Source organism: Podospora pseudoanserina, chromosome 1 (assembly GCF_035222485.1).
Source record: "Podospora pseudoanserina strain CBS 124.78 chromosome 1, whole genome shotgun sequence".
NCBI classification, from domain to species: Eukaryota; Fungi; Ascomycota; class Sordariomycetes; order Sordariales; family Podosporaceae; genus Podospora; species Podospora pseudoanserina.
The window spans coordinates 6,994,426-7,014,283 of NC_085920.1; the positions used below are offsets into that span (position 1 = coordinate 6,994,426).

Consider the following 19,858-nt stretch of genomic DNA (forward strand, 5'->3'; position numbering starts at 1 on the left):
CTTGAATGTTCAACCTCCCAACCCAACCACACGTGACCCACTTCTTTTTGACCCTCAACTCTTCAACCTTCTTTCACACCTCGAACTCACATCAGCACTCCTCTCCAATTTTTCACTTTCACTCTCCCTCTTCCTTTTTTTCGGAGTCAAAATGTCAAAACCACCCAAACCCCTCCCTCCCCCCTCTCAAAGTTTCACCAACCGCAAAACCAAAATCTTGTCTGCCCTCTCCGTCCCAGACGCAGAATACACCGACCTCTCGCCCAAAGGATCCGTCGATGTCGGGATCCGCGACCTCATCGACGAAATCAACGCCCGGGAAGGGCTCGTGACAACAAGCAGTTGTGCGGGCAGAGTCAGCGTTTACCTCGAAGGCCGCTCTACTGGTACCTCTCCACAAGATGAGCGGGAGGAAGCAGCAACAGCGGGAGGGGTGAGGAGTTCGAGTGCTGGGGGGAAGGGAGGCGGGGAGTGGCTGTTTGTCAGCCATGATCCCATCTCTTCGTTGCCGCCTGGACAGCTGGAGCGGGGGTATGAATCGTTGTTTGGGTTGGTGTCGTTGCAGGGTCAGGAAGGGGAAGAGGGTGACGAGAAGGGGAGAATGGTGCACTTCAAGTTTGAGCCCATGGTAGTCTCACCCCCAATTTTTTTTTTTCCATGATGAAAGGGACTAACAAGATTAGATTTTACATGTATTAACGGCATCACACTCCCACGCCCAAAAGGTCATCCAGGCGGGCATGGAGGCTGGCTTTCGAGAGACGGGCGCTGTGAGCTTACTTTCACGGCAGGACGACGACCACAACCCTGTTGTTGCTGTCAGGTCGATGGGGTTGAGTTTTGAGAGCTTGATCGGGGTGGAAGGTACGGATGGGGTGAGGAGGGCGGTGGTTGGGAGGGGGTACTTGGACCGGGTGGTGAGAAATAGTGAGAAGTTGTTCAAGGAGAATGAGAGGCGGATTGGGAGGTTTAGGGAGGCACTGAAGGGGTGGTTTGAGGAGGGACCTAAAAAGAAGGATGGTTGGGAGGATGCAGACGCAAGGAGGGAGAGGAAACGGTCGGAGGGGCTGAGGAGAAAACAGGAACTTGAGAAGGGGAAGCAGGAGACGACTGAAAAGGAGCAGCAAAGTGAGGAGGGTGGTATAGGAATCATACTTGAGCCTCCTGAGGTTCTGTAAAATAAACAAGCTAAAGTTGAAACATTTCATCATTTTTGGGGTTGGAGAAATGCAATTTGAACGCCTGCTTGCCTTGCTTTCCAGTCCATTGTCTATAGCTGCTCACTTTTAAGCCTCGACTGAGTGATATCTCCCACCAGCCCTCGGCACCCTTCGATATGATACAAGTTTGACACCCCTTGGTCAGTGCTCTCAAAGCCAACTCTGGGTGGTTCGTCATCTTCACCTCGTTTTAATCCCTCTATGAACACCGCTCTCGGCCCCTTGCCTTCGTTTCCCTCCGACCACCAACTTCGTTACCACCCCTAACTAACAACCTTCTCAACCCACCCCTTCTCCACCCTCCTCACCTCGTCCTTAAAAGCCTCCACCTCCCTCCAGCAGTCCAACGGCCGCCTGTCATTCTCCCTCAAGCACCTCACCACCCCAGACCGAGCATTCTCCAGGCTCTCCGGCAGCTGGGACCGGATCCTCTTGCGCTCCTCAAGCTTCTTCTGGAGAGCTTGCACTTCTTTGGAGACAGTATACGAAGTCTTGGAGTTGTCGTCGGCGGTCTTGTCGTCAGTCGACTCGGCAAGCTTGGCCTGGGCGGCGCGGAGGGCTTCAGATTCTTGGTCGCGGAGACGCTTGAGCTCGGCGGCGACGCGGGCTTGGATCTCGAGCTCGATGGCCTGGAGACGGGAGGCGTCGGTCTGTGGGGAAGAGAATTAGCTTCGAGGGAGCAAGGAGATATGGTGGGGTGGTGGTGGTGGTGGTGGTGGTGGCTTACCTCGGGGGAGGACTGGAGGTGCTGGACGAGCTCGGCGGAGAGGCCTGCTGAGCCGGGGCTGTTTGTAAGAAATAACGTCAGTTTAACTGGACTGCTGCTGAGAGCTTCGTGAGCCGGGAAAGTAAATAGACATACGCCTTCCAGGTCTGGGGAGCGGTAGCCGCTGGCTTGGACGAGCTCGAGCCCATTGTGAGGAATTGTCTGGTTGTACGGGGCGGCGCACAGATTAGGTGGGCGATTTGGGGGGGATACTATCGAGTATCAAGGGGTCCCTCGAGGGTTTTTGGCGAGCTCGTCGTCGTCGTCGGCGCCAATTCAGTTTCACTCGTGATGCTGTTCCCGGGTTGGGCTTGGCATCTCAATTCCGGCTTTACTTTCTGGCGGGAATTTCCGGCCAATGCGATGACGGGATTACGGTGTATGGGGCACGGTGTTGGCACTGTGTGGTGTAAGCTAAGAGGTGGGATGACGCTTGGGCCTTATCAACTTCATTTCAACACCTATGGGTTTACGGAGTATAGTGATCAGATCCCATCTCGCGCTCTGCGATTCATTCCTATTCTCTTGGTTTAGTAAAAGGTGGCGCTTTCTCAAACTGGACAGCACTGCCGATTCAGCAGGATCTCCGTATATGTCTTCCTGGCTCTCACAATCTAGTGTCATGGCATTGACACTATAGTTCTTCGAGTTCATCCCGGCTGCCTCGTCAAGCTCGTAAACCGATCCGCAAATGGCAAGCATGGATAGTCTCATGTCATAGCAGAAGCACGGATCTCTGCGCGTATCACCAGTGTATCCAATCCAAGATTGAGACTTCCATCACTCTTTGTCGGCCATGTTGGCAAACTCACAGCTTAACCGAGACCTAAGCTAAAGATATCAATTTTGATCAGCCTCGATGTCTGAAAGCAACTTGACTACCTTCCACGGCCTTCCCGGGATATCGGATACGGTGAACAGATCTGGGCTCGGCTTCGACAACGGCCTGCTAGATGATCTTCCAAGCATGGAAACATAGCCCTCCGAGCCGATATGGTAAGATTCGTCGAGGATGGGTAAAAGAGTCCACCACCTCGCCACCACAGTATCTCACAGGGTGTAACGAAACAGAATACGAACAGACAGCGGTTACGCAGTCATTTCCGGAAGCCGTGGGCCACAGCTCCTTGGAACAGTAAATACAGCCCTCGGCTTGATACTCGTACAACAACCACCATTGATCGAAGCGAGCGCCGAGGGATCGCGTGCAAAGGTTAGCCCGATGGAAACATTGATTGCGTCGTGTGTGTGCTGTGCCATGTGTGGTTTGGCCTCCGTATCCAAAATCGTGCCGGCGCGCGGGCTCTCGGAAGTTGGACGAGGCAGAGCTTAACTTGCCCTCCTTCGGCAGCTTCCGCCACAAACATGCCAAAACGTGCAAGAGTGTTCCGTTCCCAGGAAGAGGGATACATTCCAATTAGGTTGATGGTGCCTGGGAGCGATTCAAAACGCACAAGGTTGAAAAATGGCGCCCCCAGCCACATCACATCACCACAGGCCTCACTACTGCCCATCACCAAACTCTGTCATCCCGACTCTTTGACGATTTCCAAGTCCTTGGTTTATGGCAAATGGGAACACCCGGGTACCTGCCTTAGGCCTGCAGGCCGGTTTGTCGCTCTCTCAAGCCAGTGCCAGTGGCACAGGGATGCAGAAGTAGGGAGGCCTGTGGGACGGAACGGCGATCCTCCAGTTGCGCGGTGAGTGATGGGATGACAGTATGCTGTAAGCACAGTGAACATCCGCGATGGGTGAGAGTCGAGTCGGAGAATATTTATCGCTTGGAGACCGGGCCGTAAGAGACTTGACAAGAGATCTTGGACGTCTCATATTTACAGAACTTCCGTCCTCTACTTTCCCAGCCGTCTTCTCGATGACTTGGCAACGGTAATACTTGGTACCTCAGGGCTGGTGTCTTGGTTGTTTGTGTAGGTTACAAAGCTGTTTTCTTGGCGGGGCGGACTGTCGGGGCAGGGGTTTGAGAAACGCCCTGGAAAACACTGGACCAATCAGAAGCTCCCAATGGCTCAGCTGCCTCAACTTCTGAATCCCGTTGCTGCTGCCCCGCGCCCTATGAAATCGCTTTGAGCAAGACACCGACGACATGGTCGTCATGTCTTGGCTTTCCACCCTGCCCCTGGACAACACCAACCATTTCCACCGCCAGCCCATGGATATGACCCCTCCAGACTGTTCGGTCTGGATGCAGGCCCTCCGCCTGGTCTTGATAGGGTGCGAGTGGCAAGGAACTCCGGGGACCCCACGCTCGTTGGGAGCGTTGGGAACCCATCCCGGAGGCCCGGTTGGATGACGGCAGTTTGCCCAAAGTTCTGTCAGCCAGAATGGGCTGGTCGCGCCGCAAGAACATGTTCCCTTTTGGCCCTTCGCTTCTGCGGCTCACTCAGGGGCAAGATGCGAGATGGCAGGCAGGTGGGCAGATGCCACATCATGTACCTGGATCCCGTACATATCTCGGATGGTGCCGTCAAGTGACTCCAGTGCTGCCACGATGGTTTCTCTTTTTTAGTTTCCTGCCTTTTGTTTTTTAAACTTTGGAGAGTCTGTGTTGCCCTCCGAACTATCATCTCCTTACCCTCGGCCCATTTTCTCATCCCTTCTATCGGGACCATCTTGGTTTGCCTTCTAGCCCGGTGCTTCAGTCACTCGGTACACGGACCAGAGTCGGACTGTGTCTGGCTGTCTGTGTTATTGTGTGAGGGACGACTTGAAAGAGAAAAGGGCGGCATTTCGCAATTCGAACCGAACGATATCTGTCTCTTCTCATCTCGCCCACTTCCCTTCGTTTGAGCGATCCTCCCTGCGAATTTTGGGATTCATCATTCGACATATATCCCTGGGAGCTCTCGCGCACACTTCTTTACGCGAGTTCCACGGTTATAACCTCTCTTTGTTTCTTGTATGCCCTCTCTGGTTCTCTTGTGCAGGCCAACAAAAGCACATTCACTTGGAATCCCGTGGCCAATCTCTATTGTCTGTCTTTTGGAGCCAACAACAATTGACTTTTCTCGCCAACAGTACGGCAGTCGGCACACGACCTGGTCATCCACCCGGCTTGTTTACATTGTCTCCGCCCGCAGCAGGTACCACGAAAATTATTACCCCAGGTTACGAACCAGACCGGCGACGTTCTAGCCTCGTTTCTAGAGATCGTTGCGATTGCGCTGGGCCAATTTAGTGACATCTCCAGATCTGTGCCGGCGTTTCGGCGCCAAGTCAAGCACGGCCTCGACAACGGTCTCAATTTCGACCTGACGATCCTGGTCACAGCTTCCTTTATCAACACAGGGTCATCAATCTTTTCTGGAGGTTGCCTGTCCACCGGGGGATTCTTCCTTGTTGTGGCCCTCAAGAGCACGCGAGGGCAGGGGACCTGCTCCTCTCGTCCTATTGTCCCTCCCTCTCCATTGTTGGCCACACAATAGCAATGTATGTGGCCTAACGTCCAATCTTGACGCGGATTCACCCACTGCGGTTCAGTGACAAACAAACGGCTGGGAAAAGAAGCAAGTCACTGGGCGCATTGGAGCAATTCCATATCTGTTTGACGATCACGATCACTTCGACTCTTTCGACTTCGTTTCAATCTTCCATTCCACCACCCAACCATCAAGATGCGTGGTCTCAGGATGGACCATCCTCGGCGCGGGATCGCTGATCCAGACCTCACTTTTCCCGAAGCACTACTTCAGCTACGAGACACAATACCAACAATCACCAATACCCAAGAAATACCAATATCCAACCCTACCATCACCCCCTATAATACAGGTCTCAACGGCGTCAATCAGCCAAACAACATGCTCTTCACCGACATCCTCTGGTGGACATTGGGCGGCTTGGGGGTAATGATACTGCTCATCAGGATAGGACAGTTGGCGTGGGCCAAGCTACGGCTGGTTTCGGCGATGAATACGAAGGGGAGGCAACAGCATTTCTGGAAGGTCAAGCAATGGAGTTGGATGCCCGGTCTGAAGAGGTCACTCATCTACGCCCCATTATGGAAGAAGAGGCACAACCGCGAGATCCAGCTCTCCAGCGCTGTCAACATGGGCACTCTCCCATCGAGACTCCAAGCAGCGGTCCTCCTCGTATACCTGGGTAGCAACCTCGCATACATGTTCGTCCTCGACTGGCAACAAGCAAACAAGTACGCCCTCTGTGCCGAAATTCGTGGCCGATCAGGAACCCTCTCCGTCGTCAACATGATCCCCCTGATCATCTTTGCCGGTCGCAACAACCCCCTTATTGGCCTTCTCAACATCAGCTTCGACACCTACAACCTCCTCCACCGATGGATGGGTCGCATGTCCGTCTTCGAGGTCCTCATCCACTTCATCGCCTGGGCTGTCGTCCAAGTAGCCGACGACGGCTGGGAGGGTGTCAAGCACAAGATCCTCTACGACCGCTTCATCAGCTCTGGCACTGTCGGCGTCGTCGCCATGTTCGTCATCCTCGTCCTCTCCCTTTCGCCCGTCCGCCACGCCTTTTACGAGTCCTTTCTCAACACCCACATAATTCTCGCCCTCGTTGCCTTCATCTGCACCTGGATCCACTGTGTCTCCGCCACCGTCCACGGCGGTCTCCCCCAGATCCCCTGGGTCCTCGCCATCTTCATCCTCTGGGGCGCCGAGCGCTTCGCCCGCGTCATCCGCCTCGCCTATGCCAACCGGTCGTCTAGGGGTTATACCACCGCGACGGTCGAGCCCATGCCCGGCGAGGCCTGCCGAGTGACGATGCACCTCCCACGGCACATCCCCGTCAGACCCGGCCAGCACGCCTATCTGCGTTTCGCCGGTCTCAAACCCTGGGAAAACCACCCCTTTTCCATCGCCTGGTTCGAGCATACATACTCTCCTTCTTCCCTCCCCACCTACTCCTCTTCATCCTCCTCAGAAAAACACCCCCCGGGAACAACCCCCACCTCCACCACCGTCAGCTTCATCATAGGCGCCCACACGGGCTTCACCCGCCAACTCTACAACACCGCCCGTGCCTCCCCCTTGGGAGCCCTCACCCTCCGAGCAGCCTTTGAAGGCCCCTACGCCGGCCACCACAGCTTCGACTCTTACGGGCACGTAGTCCTCTTTGCTGGCGCAACAGGAATCACCCACCAACTCTCCTACATCCGCCACCTGATCAACGGCTGCAACGACCGCACCGCCTGCACCCGTCGGATCACCCTCGTCTGGATCGTGCGCGATCACGAGGTGTTGGAGTGGATCCACCCCTACATGGAGCAGATCCTGCGCCTCCCCAACAGGCAAGAGATCCTCCGGATCAAGATCTTTGTGACGAGGCCAAAGACAGCGATGGGGGTTAATGTCCTGAGCACGAGCGGGACGGTGCAAAAGTTGCCGGGCAGGCCGAACGTGGTCACGCTGCTGGCTAAGGAGCAGGATGAGCAGATGGGGGCGATGGTGGTTGGGGTTTGCGGTCCGGGGGGGTTGGGGGATGATGTTAGGGGTGCTGTTAGGGGGATGCAGGGGTTGGGGACGGTGGTGGATTTTGTGGAGGAGAGCTTTACTTGGTAGTGAGCAGGACAGTAGGGGTTGGGGTTGGGGTTGGTTCACTTCGATGGTATTTATTTTCTTTGGGAGGGTGGGTGGCTTGGTGATTCGGATAGGATAGGGGGTTAACATTCTTTCTCTTTTCTCTATTCCCTTGGCCTTTTTATTCTTGGGTGGGTGGTGGTGTATCACTGGGTTTTGTGTGATTTTTTTGTAAATAACGGGACATGAAGGGTGCTTTTGTGTATGATGTTGCTGGATAACGGGGAGAGAAGAGGGGGGGGTGGAAAGAGCGTTTTATATACCCTATAGACGGGCCTTGGCTTGACACGCAGAAAGCGAATGGCTTTATGGCTTAGATATGGAGAGGCAAGATAATTGATATGAATTACTGTATCTGGTCTTCTTTCTCAATTTCATGATATGCGACGTCCAATGATGTTCGCTGATGCCACGCAAACATCTGTCTTTTGCCCGACGTCTGAAGAGTTCAACTCAGGTACGTGTTTTATCCTTGAACGCGTTCCTGTGAATGTGATAGGCTGCTACCTGAACTTCGAACTCTTGACAGACGGATGTCATGGAGTTCGGCTTTAACACTGTGACACCACAGGTCTCTTCAACTTGATTTCTGAATTTACAACATGCCTAAATTGAAGACATGAAGGGATTGGTAAATCCAACATCCTGCCCTGTTGTCAATTCGCCCTTCAGTTTGGTACTTGACAGCTCCGTCACTTGACATCAAGCCCACGGGGCTGCAGGGCTCGGCTTTCCATCGTCGTGATGTAACTCGACATATCGTGTTCCAAGTTTCATGACCCATTGTCACCATTCTCGAAAAACACGGCTCAATATGTCCACAAACGTCACAAAGCCTTCAGTCTCGAGCACGACATATCCCAGAATGGACGTTTATACAAGCCAACTCCGACTTCGGCTTACACCACCACATGGCAAGGACCTCCATGTATAAGTCGATTACGTACAGCCACTTCAGCTGTTGATTTCGACTACAACCCTAACGATCAGCAATGTATCAGATCAGATGTTCCTGAGTAGCATTGATCGACAGCGGGAATAGTTGCAAGCTGGTGGTTATATGCAGGTTGCAACGTCTCCGTGCCGTTTCGTGGGGTAAAAGTCTTTGGTACTGGTCTGTTCAGCCGTGCTTGGGGGCTCGGGGAACCTGGTTTTGAAGGTCATATAAAACAGGATTTCGGTGATAATTTCAGCAGCTGGATGGGTAGGACAGAAAAGGGGCAAAGGTAGGTGACACGGGAAGGGGGAAAAGGGGCCGTATGTTGCGGTCTGTTTGCAGCATGCAGTCGAGGATGTAGGTATTCTCTGGTGACTTCGGGAACGGGAAGTGCCAAAACGTGATGTGTCGGTAGCCGGTGAGGCTTGCGGGGCTCGGCATTGGGTGTTCTAGTGTAGTCGCGAGAAGACACGGCGCATGTAGGAGATATAAAACCCGTCGACGGGTGATGCGCTTGGATATTTCCTGATGACTGGTGGTCAAGAGTCCCATGTGTGAGTGTTGAGTTGATGGCGCCATCCGATGCTTGTTCGGTTTGCAGCGGCCGTTGAAAGGTCGGAGGGTCCACATTTTACGTAGGTGGATTCTGATGCCCCTCCAAGGCCGGGGAACCCCCTCTTCCGCTGGGAGCATGAGGTTGACCGGTGATCGGCGACGAATCGGATGGGGATCAGAGGCTTCGTTCCAGTTGATATTTGACCTGCAAATGCAGAGGCCAAAAGCAGGTCGGCCTCACGTCAACCCGCCCACGCAGGCCATGGATGGATGGCCAGAGCGTAGCAGAGAAAGAAAAAAGTTTGTGCAGGGCAGGCAAAGGAGTCGACGTTATTGGTTCTTGGCTTGCTAGTGGAGGGGTTCGGGTTCGGTGCTGGGGTAGGACAGGGATCAACTGCACGACCCCGCCAATCCATGGTTTCTGCTTTCAAACTTCAGGTATCTGTCCATCATGTGCTCTGTTCTCAAGGGCGCATCTCTTCTTCACGGCAAGCCCTCAACCGGCTGCCGACCGAGCTGGCGTGCTTGCTGGCGGATGTTGATTTGGTGGCGAGTCCCAGGAGGGCGTTTATGTATGTAAAACGGGACTCGGGCGAATGCTGGGCACTCAATGGCAACGGCAACCCCTCGGCTGGGTCCCATGCTTTCCTCTTTTGTTTCGCGGTAGTGGCATTCTCGGGCGCCCTTGGCCGGTCTTTGCGCCGTGACGATTACGGGGACTCACCTCGAATGACTCAGGCCCGCCAGCTTGTTTCGTCTCTTTAAGTATCCATGATCTACCCGTCCACCTAGATCTCCATTGTCCATATATTCCATATCTACCTACCTACCACCTATAGGCACACCGCTTTGTTTCTTGCTGCTTCTCATCCCAACTTCAACGGGCACTTGGCCGCCAATTTATCAAGAATCTTCCCTGGGCTCCACGAATAATACCTAGAGTCTCTCTCTCCCCAAGCTCTAGGTGTCCGGTCCCTCTCAGTTCAGTTGCAAATCACAGTACACCTACTGCTCTCGGCCCACTCTACTTGCAGCAGCTTAACTTCCTCCGTCGCCCCTAAAGGCCGTTGCAAGGCATCCATCAAGCACCTCTTGATTCAACACCCCGCATCTCGTCCACCATGCCTATGTAAGTTTCCAGATTTGACCCCATTGTTTTCCATGGAACATGGCAGCAGAACACAGTAGGACAGCTTTCCCTAGTGCCACGAAACACAAGACACAAATCCGGAAAACAATGGCTAACCGGGGAATTTGTGGTGTCGTAGGCTCAAGGATCCCTCCAAGAAGTACAAGAGGTTCCAACCTCTGAACCTCCCAGACCGTCAATGGCCAGACAAAGTCATCGAGAAGGCCCCAAGATGGCTGGCAACAGATTTGAGAGACGGCAACCAGAGTCTGGTTGACCCCATGGTATGTCTGGAGTCCGACTGCTAGACAACAGTTCGGCTAACGATGTTCCCTGCACAGAACGGTGATCAAAAATGGCGTTACTTCCAGATGCTCACCGAGCTCGGCTACAAGGAGATTGAAGTATCCTTTCCCTCCGCTTCCCAGACCGATTTCGACTTCACAAGACGTCTGATCGAGACCCCGGGCGCCGTACCTGACGATGTCTGGCTCCAAGTCCTGTCGCCCTGCAGAGAGGACCTCATTCGCCGCACAGTCGATTCGCTGAAGGGAGCCAAGAAGGCCATTGTCCACATCTATCTCGCTACCAGCGAATGTTTCCGGAGGGTTATCTTTGGATTCTCGGAAGATGAGAGCGTGGTTCTTGCTTCCAAGTGTGCGGCTCTGGTACGGTCACTGACCAAGGACGATCCGTCGCAGTCGGGTACCGAGTGGGCATTCGAGTTCAGTCCCGAAACTTTCTCGGATACCAGCCCAGAATTTGTTGTCAGGATCTGCGAGGCTGTGAAGGAGGCATGGGGCCCAACCAAGGAGAACCCCATCATTTTCAACCTCCCGGCAACCGTCGAGATGTCCACCCCCAACGTCTATGCCGACCAGATCGAGTACTTCTGCCGCAACATCTCCGAGCGCGAGAAGATCTGCGTGTCCCTTCACCCTCACAACGACCGCGGCTGTGCGGTTGCTGCGGCCGAGCTGGCCCAGATGGCAGGAGCCGACAGAGTAGAGGGGTGCCTGTTTGGCAATGGGGAGCGGACAGGAAACGTTGATCTGGTCACTCTTGCCCTCAACCTTTACACACAGGGCGTGACTCCCAACATCGACTTCTCGGACCTCCAAAAGGTCATCAAGACAGTGGAGGAGTGCAACAAGATCGAGGTTCACCCACGTGCGCCGTACGGTGGGTCTCTGGTGGTGTGCGCTTTCAGCGGATCTCACCAGGATGCTATCAAGAAGGGCTTCCAAATCCGGGAGAAGGAGGGTAAGGAGTACGATGACCACTGGCAGATTCCTTACCTCCCTCTGGACCCCAAGGATATTGGTCGCGACTACCAGGCCGTCATCCGCGTCAACTCGCAGTCTGGAAAGGGTGGTGCCGCTTGGGTTATCCAGCAAAACCTGCATCTGGACCTCCCACGTGGTCTGCAAGTCGCTTTCGCCAAGGTCGTACAGGCTATGGCGGAGCAGAAGGGTCGCGAGCTCCTTCCCACTGAGATTACTGACCTCTTCCGGGAGACTTACCACCTTGACAAGAACTCCCGCTTCAACATTGTTGACTACAACGTCAACCCCGACCGTTCCGCCTCTCCCGCACCTCCGGCCCCTGGCAAGACCCAGGATACTAAGAATCTGATGAGAGTCTTCGAGGGTGTTATTTTGATTGACGGCAAAGAGTACAAGCTCCGCGGCCGTGGCAACGGTCCGATCTCCAGTGCCGCAAACGCTCTCCGAACCATTGGTATTGACTTGGATGTCCAGGACTACAAGGAGCATGCTGTCGGCCGGGGACGGGAAGTCAAGGCGGCGACATTCATCGAATGCGTGGCCCCGGGTGTGGAAGAGAAGGTTTGGGGAGTGGGCATCCACGAGGATGTGGTCCAGAGCTCGCTGATTGCGCTGCTTAGTGCTGCCAGCAACGTAAGTGAAGTTGATGTACACCAAGTCATTGATAGTGAGAAGCTAACGCAGTATTTGCAACAGTTTGCCAGCAGCCGCCATGGGAGCCCTATTATTCCCAAGCAGACTCTTACCAATGGCGGCCTCCAAGTTCCGGACATGCAGTCCCTGGAGCACAAGGCCGAATAAGATGCCAACAAACGGGGCATGGGCAAAGACTGAGCAACGAGCGAAGACATGACTTGACACGACAGGCCTTGATTTTCATATGAGTTTATGCAGAGAGGGTGGGAAAATTTGTTTCATGACATCTCCTTGATCATCACCCTTTTTCCAACATTGTTATCGGCACTTAGTGGTGTTTGTTTGCAGTTACCTTAGCCGGGGGGTAGCATGGGTGCATCACGGTTCGAAAAAAAAAAGGGGGCTTCGGGAGTGGTTTACTTAATACCAAAGTTTTTTTTTTTGGGGGGGAGGTTGCTGAGACAAGTATTCGGTGAAAAGTTATGGTTTTATTTCATGGCTGAACTTCATGGCTTTATAACATGGTACTTGGTGATTATTTTGAGAAACCGATTCAATGAAATCTTTAGAGACATCTGGAGTTAATTTATGCGCCGTGCCAGGTTCAGACGCGGGGTGTGTTCGGGAATTTATCGTTTCATTGATCGCACTCATAGATACATACCTATCCATATTCAGAGAACAGCATTGTTTCTGTTGGGTCAGTCTTATGTTGGTGTTGCGATGTCGGACAGGTGGGTAAACCAACAAGGCTCGGAAAGAGAAAGAGTCAGTGGTTGCCTTGCCCAGCCATGGGCGACCCTGATTGGTGGGTTTGAGGAGGCGCAGAAGTGTCTAGAAGAAGTTCCATTCAGAACAAACGGCCCTGCAGGGCTGAAGAAATGGATGTTTCTTTTTTTTTTTTTTTAACACGTGAAGGCCTTGTTCAAGACATGCTGATCCTTGACACAGATGTCAGAAAGTGATTCTAGCATCGGTAAAACTTCATCAGAGCATGACAGGTCAGAAAGGAGTTGTGTAAGGCAAGGGTACTGACAGCAGAATCCAGAATCACAGTCTTCTTTGGGCATGCTGTTTTGAAGGGGTCGGCTCTTGCTCCCTATCAGGCTGCCAGGCTGCATGACAGAGGGGAGAGCCCCATTCCTGTCGCCTTGCAGATTGACGAGATGGTCAGTGCTCTTGTGTCTAGCGAGGGGCAGCCCCACCTAGAAACGTGTGCACCAAGGTTTTTGACACTGGGCTACCCTCCTGAGAACACTGCAAAAGTGCGGGGCTCCATATGGGTTCAGAGTCTGGCCGCACAGTGCGGGGTCAGGACCACGGCAACAAGAACGTTCATTCACGTTGAGCGTCCACCGCTTATATTATGTAGAGCAAAGTAGAAACTGGTAGTGGTCTAGTCCAGAGTCTGGTTGCTGTCTGCTTGTCTGCCCTGCATCAACTCGCCATCGTCTTCTTCCTTTTCCAGAGACCGCTTCTCCTTGCCTTCCTCGATCACATCCTCGACAGAGACTAGTAGTTCGTTGGCAAATACCCAGGACAGGTTTTTGTGTGCTGTCTCGCAATCAACTCGTCTACATTCGACACACTCCTTTGCGTGCCACTCGTCTCTGCCTAGCAGCCATACAGCGACTTTGCTCGGTTCTGGCATCCAACAGCTCTTCAGACTTGAAAGGTGCGGTTGTTGACTCGAAAGACAGAGTGTATTGCCCAATCTCTACAGCCTTTTTCTTCCGCTGTAAGTCGTGTTTGCCGAACCAGAGAGGCAGACAGACGTACGTGTCTGGCTGTTTGGCTGCTTTTGGAGCTCAAAGGAACTAACAGCGGCACTAAGACTTTGTAGTCCTAATCCGATAAGCCCCGTGGATCCACGACCCCCCGCTTGTGTTCCACGCAAACTTTAGCTGCGTCGAATACCAACTTTCTCCCTGTCAACACTCCCTCCTCTCACCTTCACACCAACCCGTTTTCCATCCCGGACACGGCATCCAGACAGCAACCATGGAAGGTTCTCCGGACATCAACACTGTCCTCACCAACTCGCTGAGCCCTGGTAAGTCTCTTGCTGCCTTCCTCCCCTCTTTGCAGGCGCGCTGCGGTCAACGTGAAATGACGTTGTGATCATCGTTGAATCTCCTCTGACACCCACATGCTAACTGATTTTCCTTCCAGATGGCGCGCTCCGTAATGCCGCTGAGCAGCAGCTCATCCAGGCCGCTGAGCAAAACTTTGTACGTCTTTGCTGGCCTCGCCCTCCTCAGCCCCTATTCTGGCGGTCTCGCTAACATGTTCTGTCCTTCAGTCACAATACCTCCTGACGCTCGTCCAAGCGTTGGCGAATGAAAATGCCGAAGGACATATTCGAGCCGCCGCCGGTATCGCTCTCAAGAACGCCTTCAGTGCCCGCGAGTTTGCCAGACAACAGTCTTTACAAGCGAAATGGCTGAACCAGACCGACCAAGAAACCAAGACCCGCGTCAAGCAGCTGGCTCTCGAGACGCTTTCCTCCACAAATGCCCAGGCCGGCCAGGCTTGCGCTCAGGTCGTCGCTGCCATCGCGGCGATCGAGCTGCCCCGTGACCAGTGGCCAGATCTTATGGCGTCTCTTGTCCGCAACGTCAGCGAAGGCAGCCCCCACCAGAAGCAGGCCTCCCTCACAACCATCGGGTTCATCTGCGAGAGCCAAGATCAGGATCTGAGGAACAGCTTGATTGCCCATTCGAACGCCATCTTGACGGCAGTAGTACAGGGTGCTCGCAAGGAGGAGACCAACCTCGAGGTCCGTCTCGCTGCCATCACCGCGTTGGGTGACTCCCTCGAATTTGTCGGAAACAATTTCAAGCACGAAGGCGAGCGCAACTACATCATGCAGGTTGTCTGCGAGGCCACCCAGGCCGAGGACTCTCGGATTCAGCAGGGTGCTTATGGCTGCCTGAACCGCATCATGGCTCTCTACTATGAGAACATGCGGTTCTACATGGAGAAGGCTCTGTTTGGTCTTACCATTCTGGGCATGAAGAGCGATGACGAGGATGTTGCCAAATTGGCGGTTGAGTTCTGGAGCACAGTATGCGAGGAGGAGATTGCCATTGAAGATGACAATGCCCAGGTTGAGAGCTCCGAGCAGATGCGCCCATTCTACAACTTCAGCCGCGTTGCCACCAACGAGGTCGTCCCTGTTCTCCTCGCCCTCCTCACCAAGCAGGACGAGGACGCTTCAGACGACGAGTACAACATCTCGCGTGCCGCTTACCAGTGCTTGCAGCTCTATGCCCAGTCGGTTGGAGCTGCTATTGTCCCTCCAGTTATTGCGTTTGTCGAGGCCAACCTCCGCCACGACGACTGGCATTACCGTGATGCCGCCGTCTCTGCCTTTGGTGCTATCATGGACGGTCCGGAAGAAAAGACCTTGGAGGGGATTGTCAAGTCAGGAATGGGCCCTCTCATTGCCATGATGGATGATCCTTCCATCCACGTTAGGGATTCGACCGCTTATGCGCTCGGCCGTATCACCGAGACCTGCGCCGATGCCATTGACCCTACTCAGCACCTGGATGCTCTGATCCGCTCGCTCTTCAACGGTCTTATGAACACTCCCAAGATGGCCGCTTCTTGCTGCTGGGCCCTGATGAACATTGCCGAGAGATTTTCTGGTGACGGCGAGTCCGCTCAAAACCCCTTGACTCCTCACTTCAACCAGAGCGTCACAAACCTGCTTGCTGTCACCGGCAGAATGGACTGCGAGGCTTCCGTCAGGACTGCTGCCTATGAGGTTCTGAACACGTTCGTGCGCAACGCTGCCAGCGAGAGTCTCCAGGCTGTCGCCTCTCTTTCCACCGTTACCATCGAGCGATTGGAGGGCACCATCCCAATGCAGGCCCAGGTCGTCAGCATTGAAGACAAGATCATCCTCGAGGACATGCAGACCAGTCTCTGCACCGTCCTCCAGGCCATCATCGAGCGCCTGGACAAGGAGATCGCTCCTCAGGGTGACCGTATCATGCAGTGCCTGCTCCAGATTCTGAGCAGCGTCAACGGAAAGTCTAGTGTACCCGAGGGCGCTTTCACAACCATCAGCAGTCTTGCCAATGCGATGGAGGAGGACTTTGTCAAGTACATGGATGCCTTTTCTCCATTCCTTTACAATGCTCTTGGCAACCAAGAAGAGCCGGGTCTCTGCTCGATGGCTATTGGCCTCGTCAGCGACATCACACGGTCCATGGGCGAGCGCAGCCAGCCTTGGTGCGATAACTTCATGAACTACCTGCTGAACAACCTCAGGAGCACTGCTCTTGCGAACCAGTTCAAGCCTGCCATCCTCCAATGCTTTGGCGATATTGCTGGCGCTATTGGTGGCCACTTTGAGACATACCTCTCCGTCGTTGCGCAGGTATTGCAGCAAGCTGCTACCGTCACCGCCGGCGCCGAGGGCTCCTATGAAATGTTCGACTATGTCATCACCCTGAGAGAAGGCATTATGGATGCTTGGGGTGGCATCATCGGAGCCATGAAGTCTGGCAACAAGAGTATGTTGTGTCCCCTATTCTTGCATGAGAATGTAACTGACCCATTTCTTTTAGCTGCTGTCCTGGAGCCATATGTTCAGTCAATCTTTGAGATGCTGAACGTCATCGCCAACGATGCTAACCGCAGCGAAGCTTTGATGCGGTCTGCCATGGGTGTCATCGGGTAAGTTACAGTTCATGGTCATTATTCAAACGCGGCTCTTGCTAACAACCAACCAGTGATCTTGCCGATGCTTATCCTAATGGCCAGCTGGTTGAAGCCTTCCGTGCGGATTGGCTTACCGCCATGATCAAGGAGACGCGCCAGAACCGCGAGTTCCAGCCCCGCACCATTGAGACTGCTCGCTGGGCCCGCGAACAAGTCAAGCGTCAAATCGGCGGCGCTCAGGGCATGATGTCGCAAACATGAAGCAAAAAATAATCTTGGCCAGCAAGGAGCTGCCATATCCTCCCCTCCCTTCCTTTGAGTGCTGAGACCCATCTGCGTCGGCCCCAGTGGCACCCGACAGTCTGTTCAGCAGTAAAGTGGCCCCGTCAACCTCCCCCCCCCCGGATCCCCCTAAGCAGCGCAACCTCTGACGACACGGCACAACACAATTCCTACCACACCACACACATCACATGGACGAGTACCGAGATGCACAGACGGTGTATATAGATCCCATTGCACTATTAATTCGGACATCATACCCCTAGAAGACACTACACTATTTTACCGTATCTTTGCGACTGCTGGCACTGTTTCACCCCCCTTTTTTTTTTTTATTTTTTTTTATCTTGTTTGTTTGTGGGACGGCATAGAGCGATATCATGTACTTGTTCCATGTTTCCAACGGGTAGGGGCATGGAGCATATGACACCATCATGTAGAGTTTTTTATTCAGCGCATTATTACCCAAAAGGCGGCGGCGGCGGGACGGATGGCTCAAAAACCGGTTCAAGTGGACAGGTTCTGGAGTTTGGATGGGAGGTCAAAGGAAACGATGATAGCGGAATTCGAACGCAGGTTGACATACACATGGAGTTTTGATCATGATCTAAGCAATGCATGTATTGCCAGGACCGCTACTCAACACGCAACACAAGAAGAGCAGCAACAACACACCAAGAAAAGCACCTAGCGTGTCGATTTGGTCATCATGGTTTTGCTCGACATGAATGGCGGGAGGGTGGAAATCGGGAAACGGATCTATACCCACCGTTTTCTTTTTGCTTTGGCGGACCTTTTGTCGAGTGACGAGAATGGTTTTTGCTATTGTGATTACGGATTAGGTAGACAGAGAGAGCTAGGAATGAGAAGTTACCCCTAACAAATAGGATGAGGCTGGCTGTGTGATGTGACTGCTGTTGCGTGTATGAATACCATTAGAGATGAGATGTAGTATCTTGATGATGTCAAGTCTAACGTCTATGGGTTGTTTAGAACGGTGTTGTCCCAAGAAATGATGCCGTAACTCAGGTAGTATGAACTGTGCCTCCCGCGCGGGAGAAGATGTGGTAGGTAGGTGGTACAACATCTGGATCCAGGTCCATCGAGGTCTACACACACATACACACACTCACTCACTCACACACACACTCACTCACACACAGACACACAAGCACACGGAATGAAACGGGACGGATGGACGGGCCCGGCGAGCGGGGGGTGGCGGGACGGGTTAGTTTGATTTTGGGATTCTGAGCCGTTGCTGCTGGTTTGGAGACTTGCGGGGATGGCCTGCTCAGATGAGGAGGTTGAGATTTGCCGTGGTGGTATCAATCTGATAAGACGGGGGAAAGGAAGAGGTTGAGAAGATGGGGTTAAGGTAGGAAGGTAGGCAGTGATTGGGGATCAGATAAGATTTCCCGCTGGGTGATTTAAAGGCTTTTAGCGGAGGCGATGAGTCTGGGAGGACCATGGATGAGGGGTCCAGGTAGGTAGGTGATGGCTTAGGCAAGATCCAGCTGCCGGGTGCTGTCGGCTTGGGAGGTGAAGAGGATTGGGTATGAGAGGAAGGAAGTGGCTGTTGGTGTTGGGTAGGGCTTGGTCTTCTTCTCTTGCGTTGCTTACTCACCCTCCTACCCCCTCCCTAGATGTCCGGCTGGTGCTTTAAGGGAAGGTCGGGGTAGGGCTCCTCTCCGATGATGAATAGGCAGTAGCTTTGTTGTTTTGTTAGCAGGCTGGCAATTCCAGTTATTCGTAACCTACCTAGGGTTTCACTTGGGACGGAATTGGTGGATTGCCATGATGGGCTTGAGATGGGGATGGGCAAGGCTCGGGTGATTCGGGCTTTGGTCGGTGGGTTTGTTTTCCCAGTTACACAGAAGAGAAAGGGAACGAGGACTATTACGAGAACTCTTGATGAGGGGGCGTTTCTTGGGCTACGGCCCGTTCTTATCATGTTTTGCAGCTTTTTGTGGTTCTGGTGAAGTAGAGGACTGGTTCCTCCTCAGTAATTTGTGGTGTTGAAAGAGACAGAGAAGACATGGGGAGGAATGGGTGTAATTTCTTTTGGTCAAGATAATAGTCCGGGATGGATTGTTCGTTTTATCATTGGGCATGTATTTGGTGATGGTTGGGGTTGTGTTGGTGATGCTGGGGGCTCGGTGTGGTGGTGGTTGTGTAAGTGGGACAGTGCGTGGGCGTCTTGCTCTGATCTGAGTAGATAAAGCACAATTCTGAGTCGGTACATTCTACGTTACTGATTCTGCATCTTCCAGTATTCAAAGTATGTGTTTCCCGGAGTTTGGTTTGGAAGATCGATGTTGATATCAACATGAAACCAGATGTGAACATGTCCAGACAGTGTCGTTAACACTGTTGTGGGAGTTCAAGCGTCGTTTGTTCAGGGGTCTGTTTTGGGGGTTCTTTCTTGTCACACCGTCGGGCAGGACTTCAGCGAGCCTCCTCCTCAATGCCCCCACACTCTCACGTCTCTCGCTGTGACACTTTTTCTGGACTGTGCCGCTGCCGTGGTGGGTGTGTGGGCAGGCAGACAGGCCAGTGGGCTGGCGGCAGGTCGTGCAGCATGAATCGAATCGGGGCTTATTCCGTGCCGTCGTGTTGGTGGGCATTTGTGGGTGTGGTCGCTCGGCAAGCAGCGGTTGTGAGAGTGGACTTGATGGACTAGAACTCTTGGCTGGGCTGGCAACGAGGACCGGTCAGGGTGGCAATATGTCTGCTTTGATGGAAAGTACCCAGAGGCTCACAACCACGGAGCACGGCATGTCAGACGGCGGGAAGGGAAGGG

General features: G+C 53.5%; 6 protein-coding genes across 6 annotated transcripts; 5 read left to right on the plus strand and 1 right to left on the minus strand.

Annotated features, from left to right (window-relative positions):
* The first annotated feature begins 40 nt into the window (after positions 1-40).
* Positions 41-1,606, plus strand: QC764_119610 (uncharacterized protein). Its single transcript, XM_062943225.1, has 2 exons — positions 41-628; positions 684-1,606. Exons 1-2 carry the CDS (start codon positions 152-154, stop codon positions 1,176-1,178), a joined length of 972 nt encoding a protein of 323 aa, XP_062806298.1. The 5' UTR covers positions 41-151; the 3' UTR covers positions 1,179-1,606.
* On the minus strand, positions 1,075-2,307 carry QC764_119620 (uncharacterized protein). The gene is made up of 3 exons (XM_062943226.1): positions 2,083-2,307; positions 1,948-2,005; positions 1,075-1,870 (listed from the first exon to the last, which is right to left on the minus strand). Exons 1-3 carry the CDS (start codon positions 2,133-2,135, stop codon positions 1,484-1,486), a joined length of 498 nt encoding a protein of 165 aa, XP_062806299.1. The 5' UTR covers positions 2,136-2,307; the 3' UTR covers positions 1,075-1,483.
* A 2,021-nt stretch (positions 2,308-4,328) lies between these two features.
* QC764_0023210 (uncharacterized protein) lies at positions 4,329-5,429 on the plus strand (the record flags this gene model as incomplete). The annotated part of the gene is made up of 2 exons (XM_062940079.1): positions 4,329-4,416; positions 5,023-5,429. 2 exons carry the CDS (start codon positions 4,329-4,331, stop codon positions 5,427-5,429), a joined length of 495 nt encoding a protein of 164 aa, XP_062806300.1.
* A 189-nt stretch (positions 5,430-5,618) lies between these two features.
* Positions 5,619-7,538, plus strand: QC764_119630 (uncharacterized protein; the record flags this gene model as incomplete). Its single annotated transcript, XM_062943227.1, has 1 exon — positions 5,619-7,538. The coding sequence occupies one exon, from the start codon at positions 5,619-5,621 to the stop codon at positions 7,536-7,538; it is 1,920 nt and encodes a 639-aa protein (XP_062806301.1).
* A 1,776-nt stretch (positions 7,539-9,314) lies between these two features.
* Positions 9,315-12,528, plus strand: LEU4 (2-isopropylmalate synthase (Alpha-isopropylmalate synthase) (Alpha-IPM synthetase)). Its single transcript, XM_062943228.1, is given in 5 exon segments — positions 9,315-10,030; positions 10,036-10,177; positions 10,317-10,461; positions 10,516-12,096; positions 12,160-12,528. Coding segments are annotated over 4 exon segments (1,839 nt in total). The 5' UTR covers positions 9,315-10,030; positions 10,036-10,169; the 3' UTR covers positions 12,265-12,528.
* A 973-nt stretch (positions 12,529-13,501) lies between these two features.
* On the plus strand, positions 13,502-17,941 carry kap95 (karyopherin Kap95). The gene is made up of 5 exons (XM_062943229.1): positions 13,502-14,152; positions 14,272-14,330; positions 14,402-16,625; positions 16,680-16,788; positions 16,845-17,941. The coding sequence occupies exons 1-5, from the start codon at positions 14,101-14,103 to the stop codon at positions 17,032-17,034; spliced, it is 2,634 nt and encodes an 877-aa protein (XP_062806303.1). The 5' UTR covers positions 13,502-14,100; the 3' UTR covers positions 17,035-17,941.
* The last annotated feature ends 1,917 nt before the right edge of the window (positions 17,942-19,858 follow it).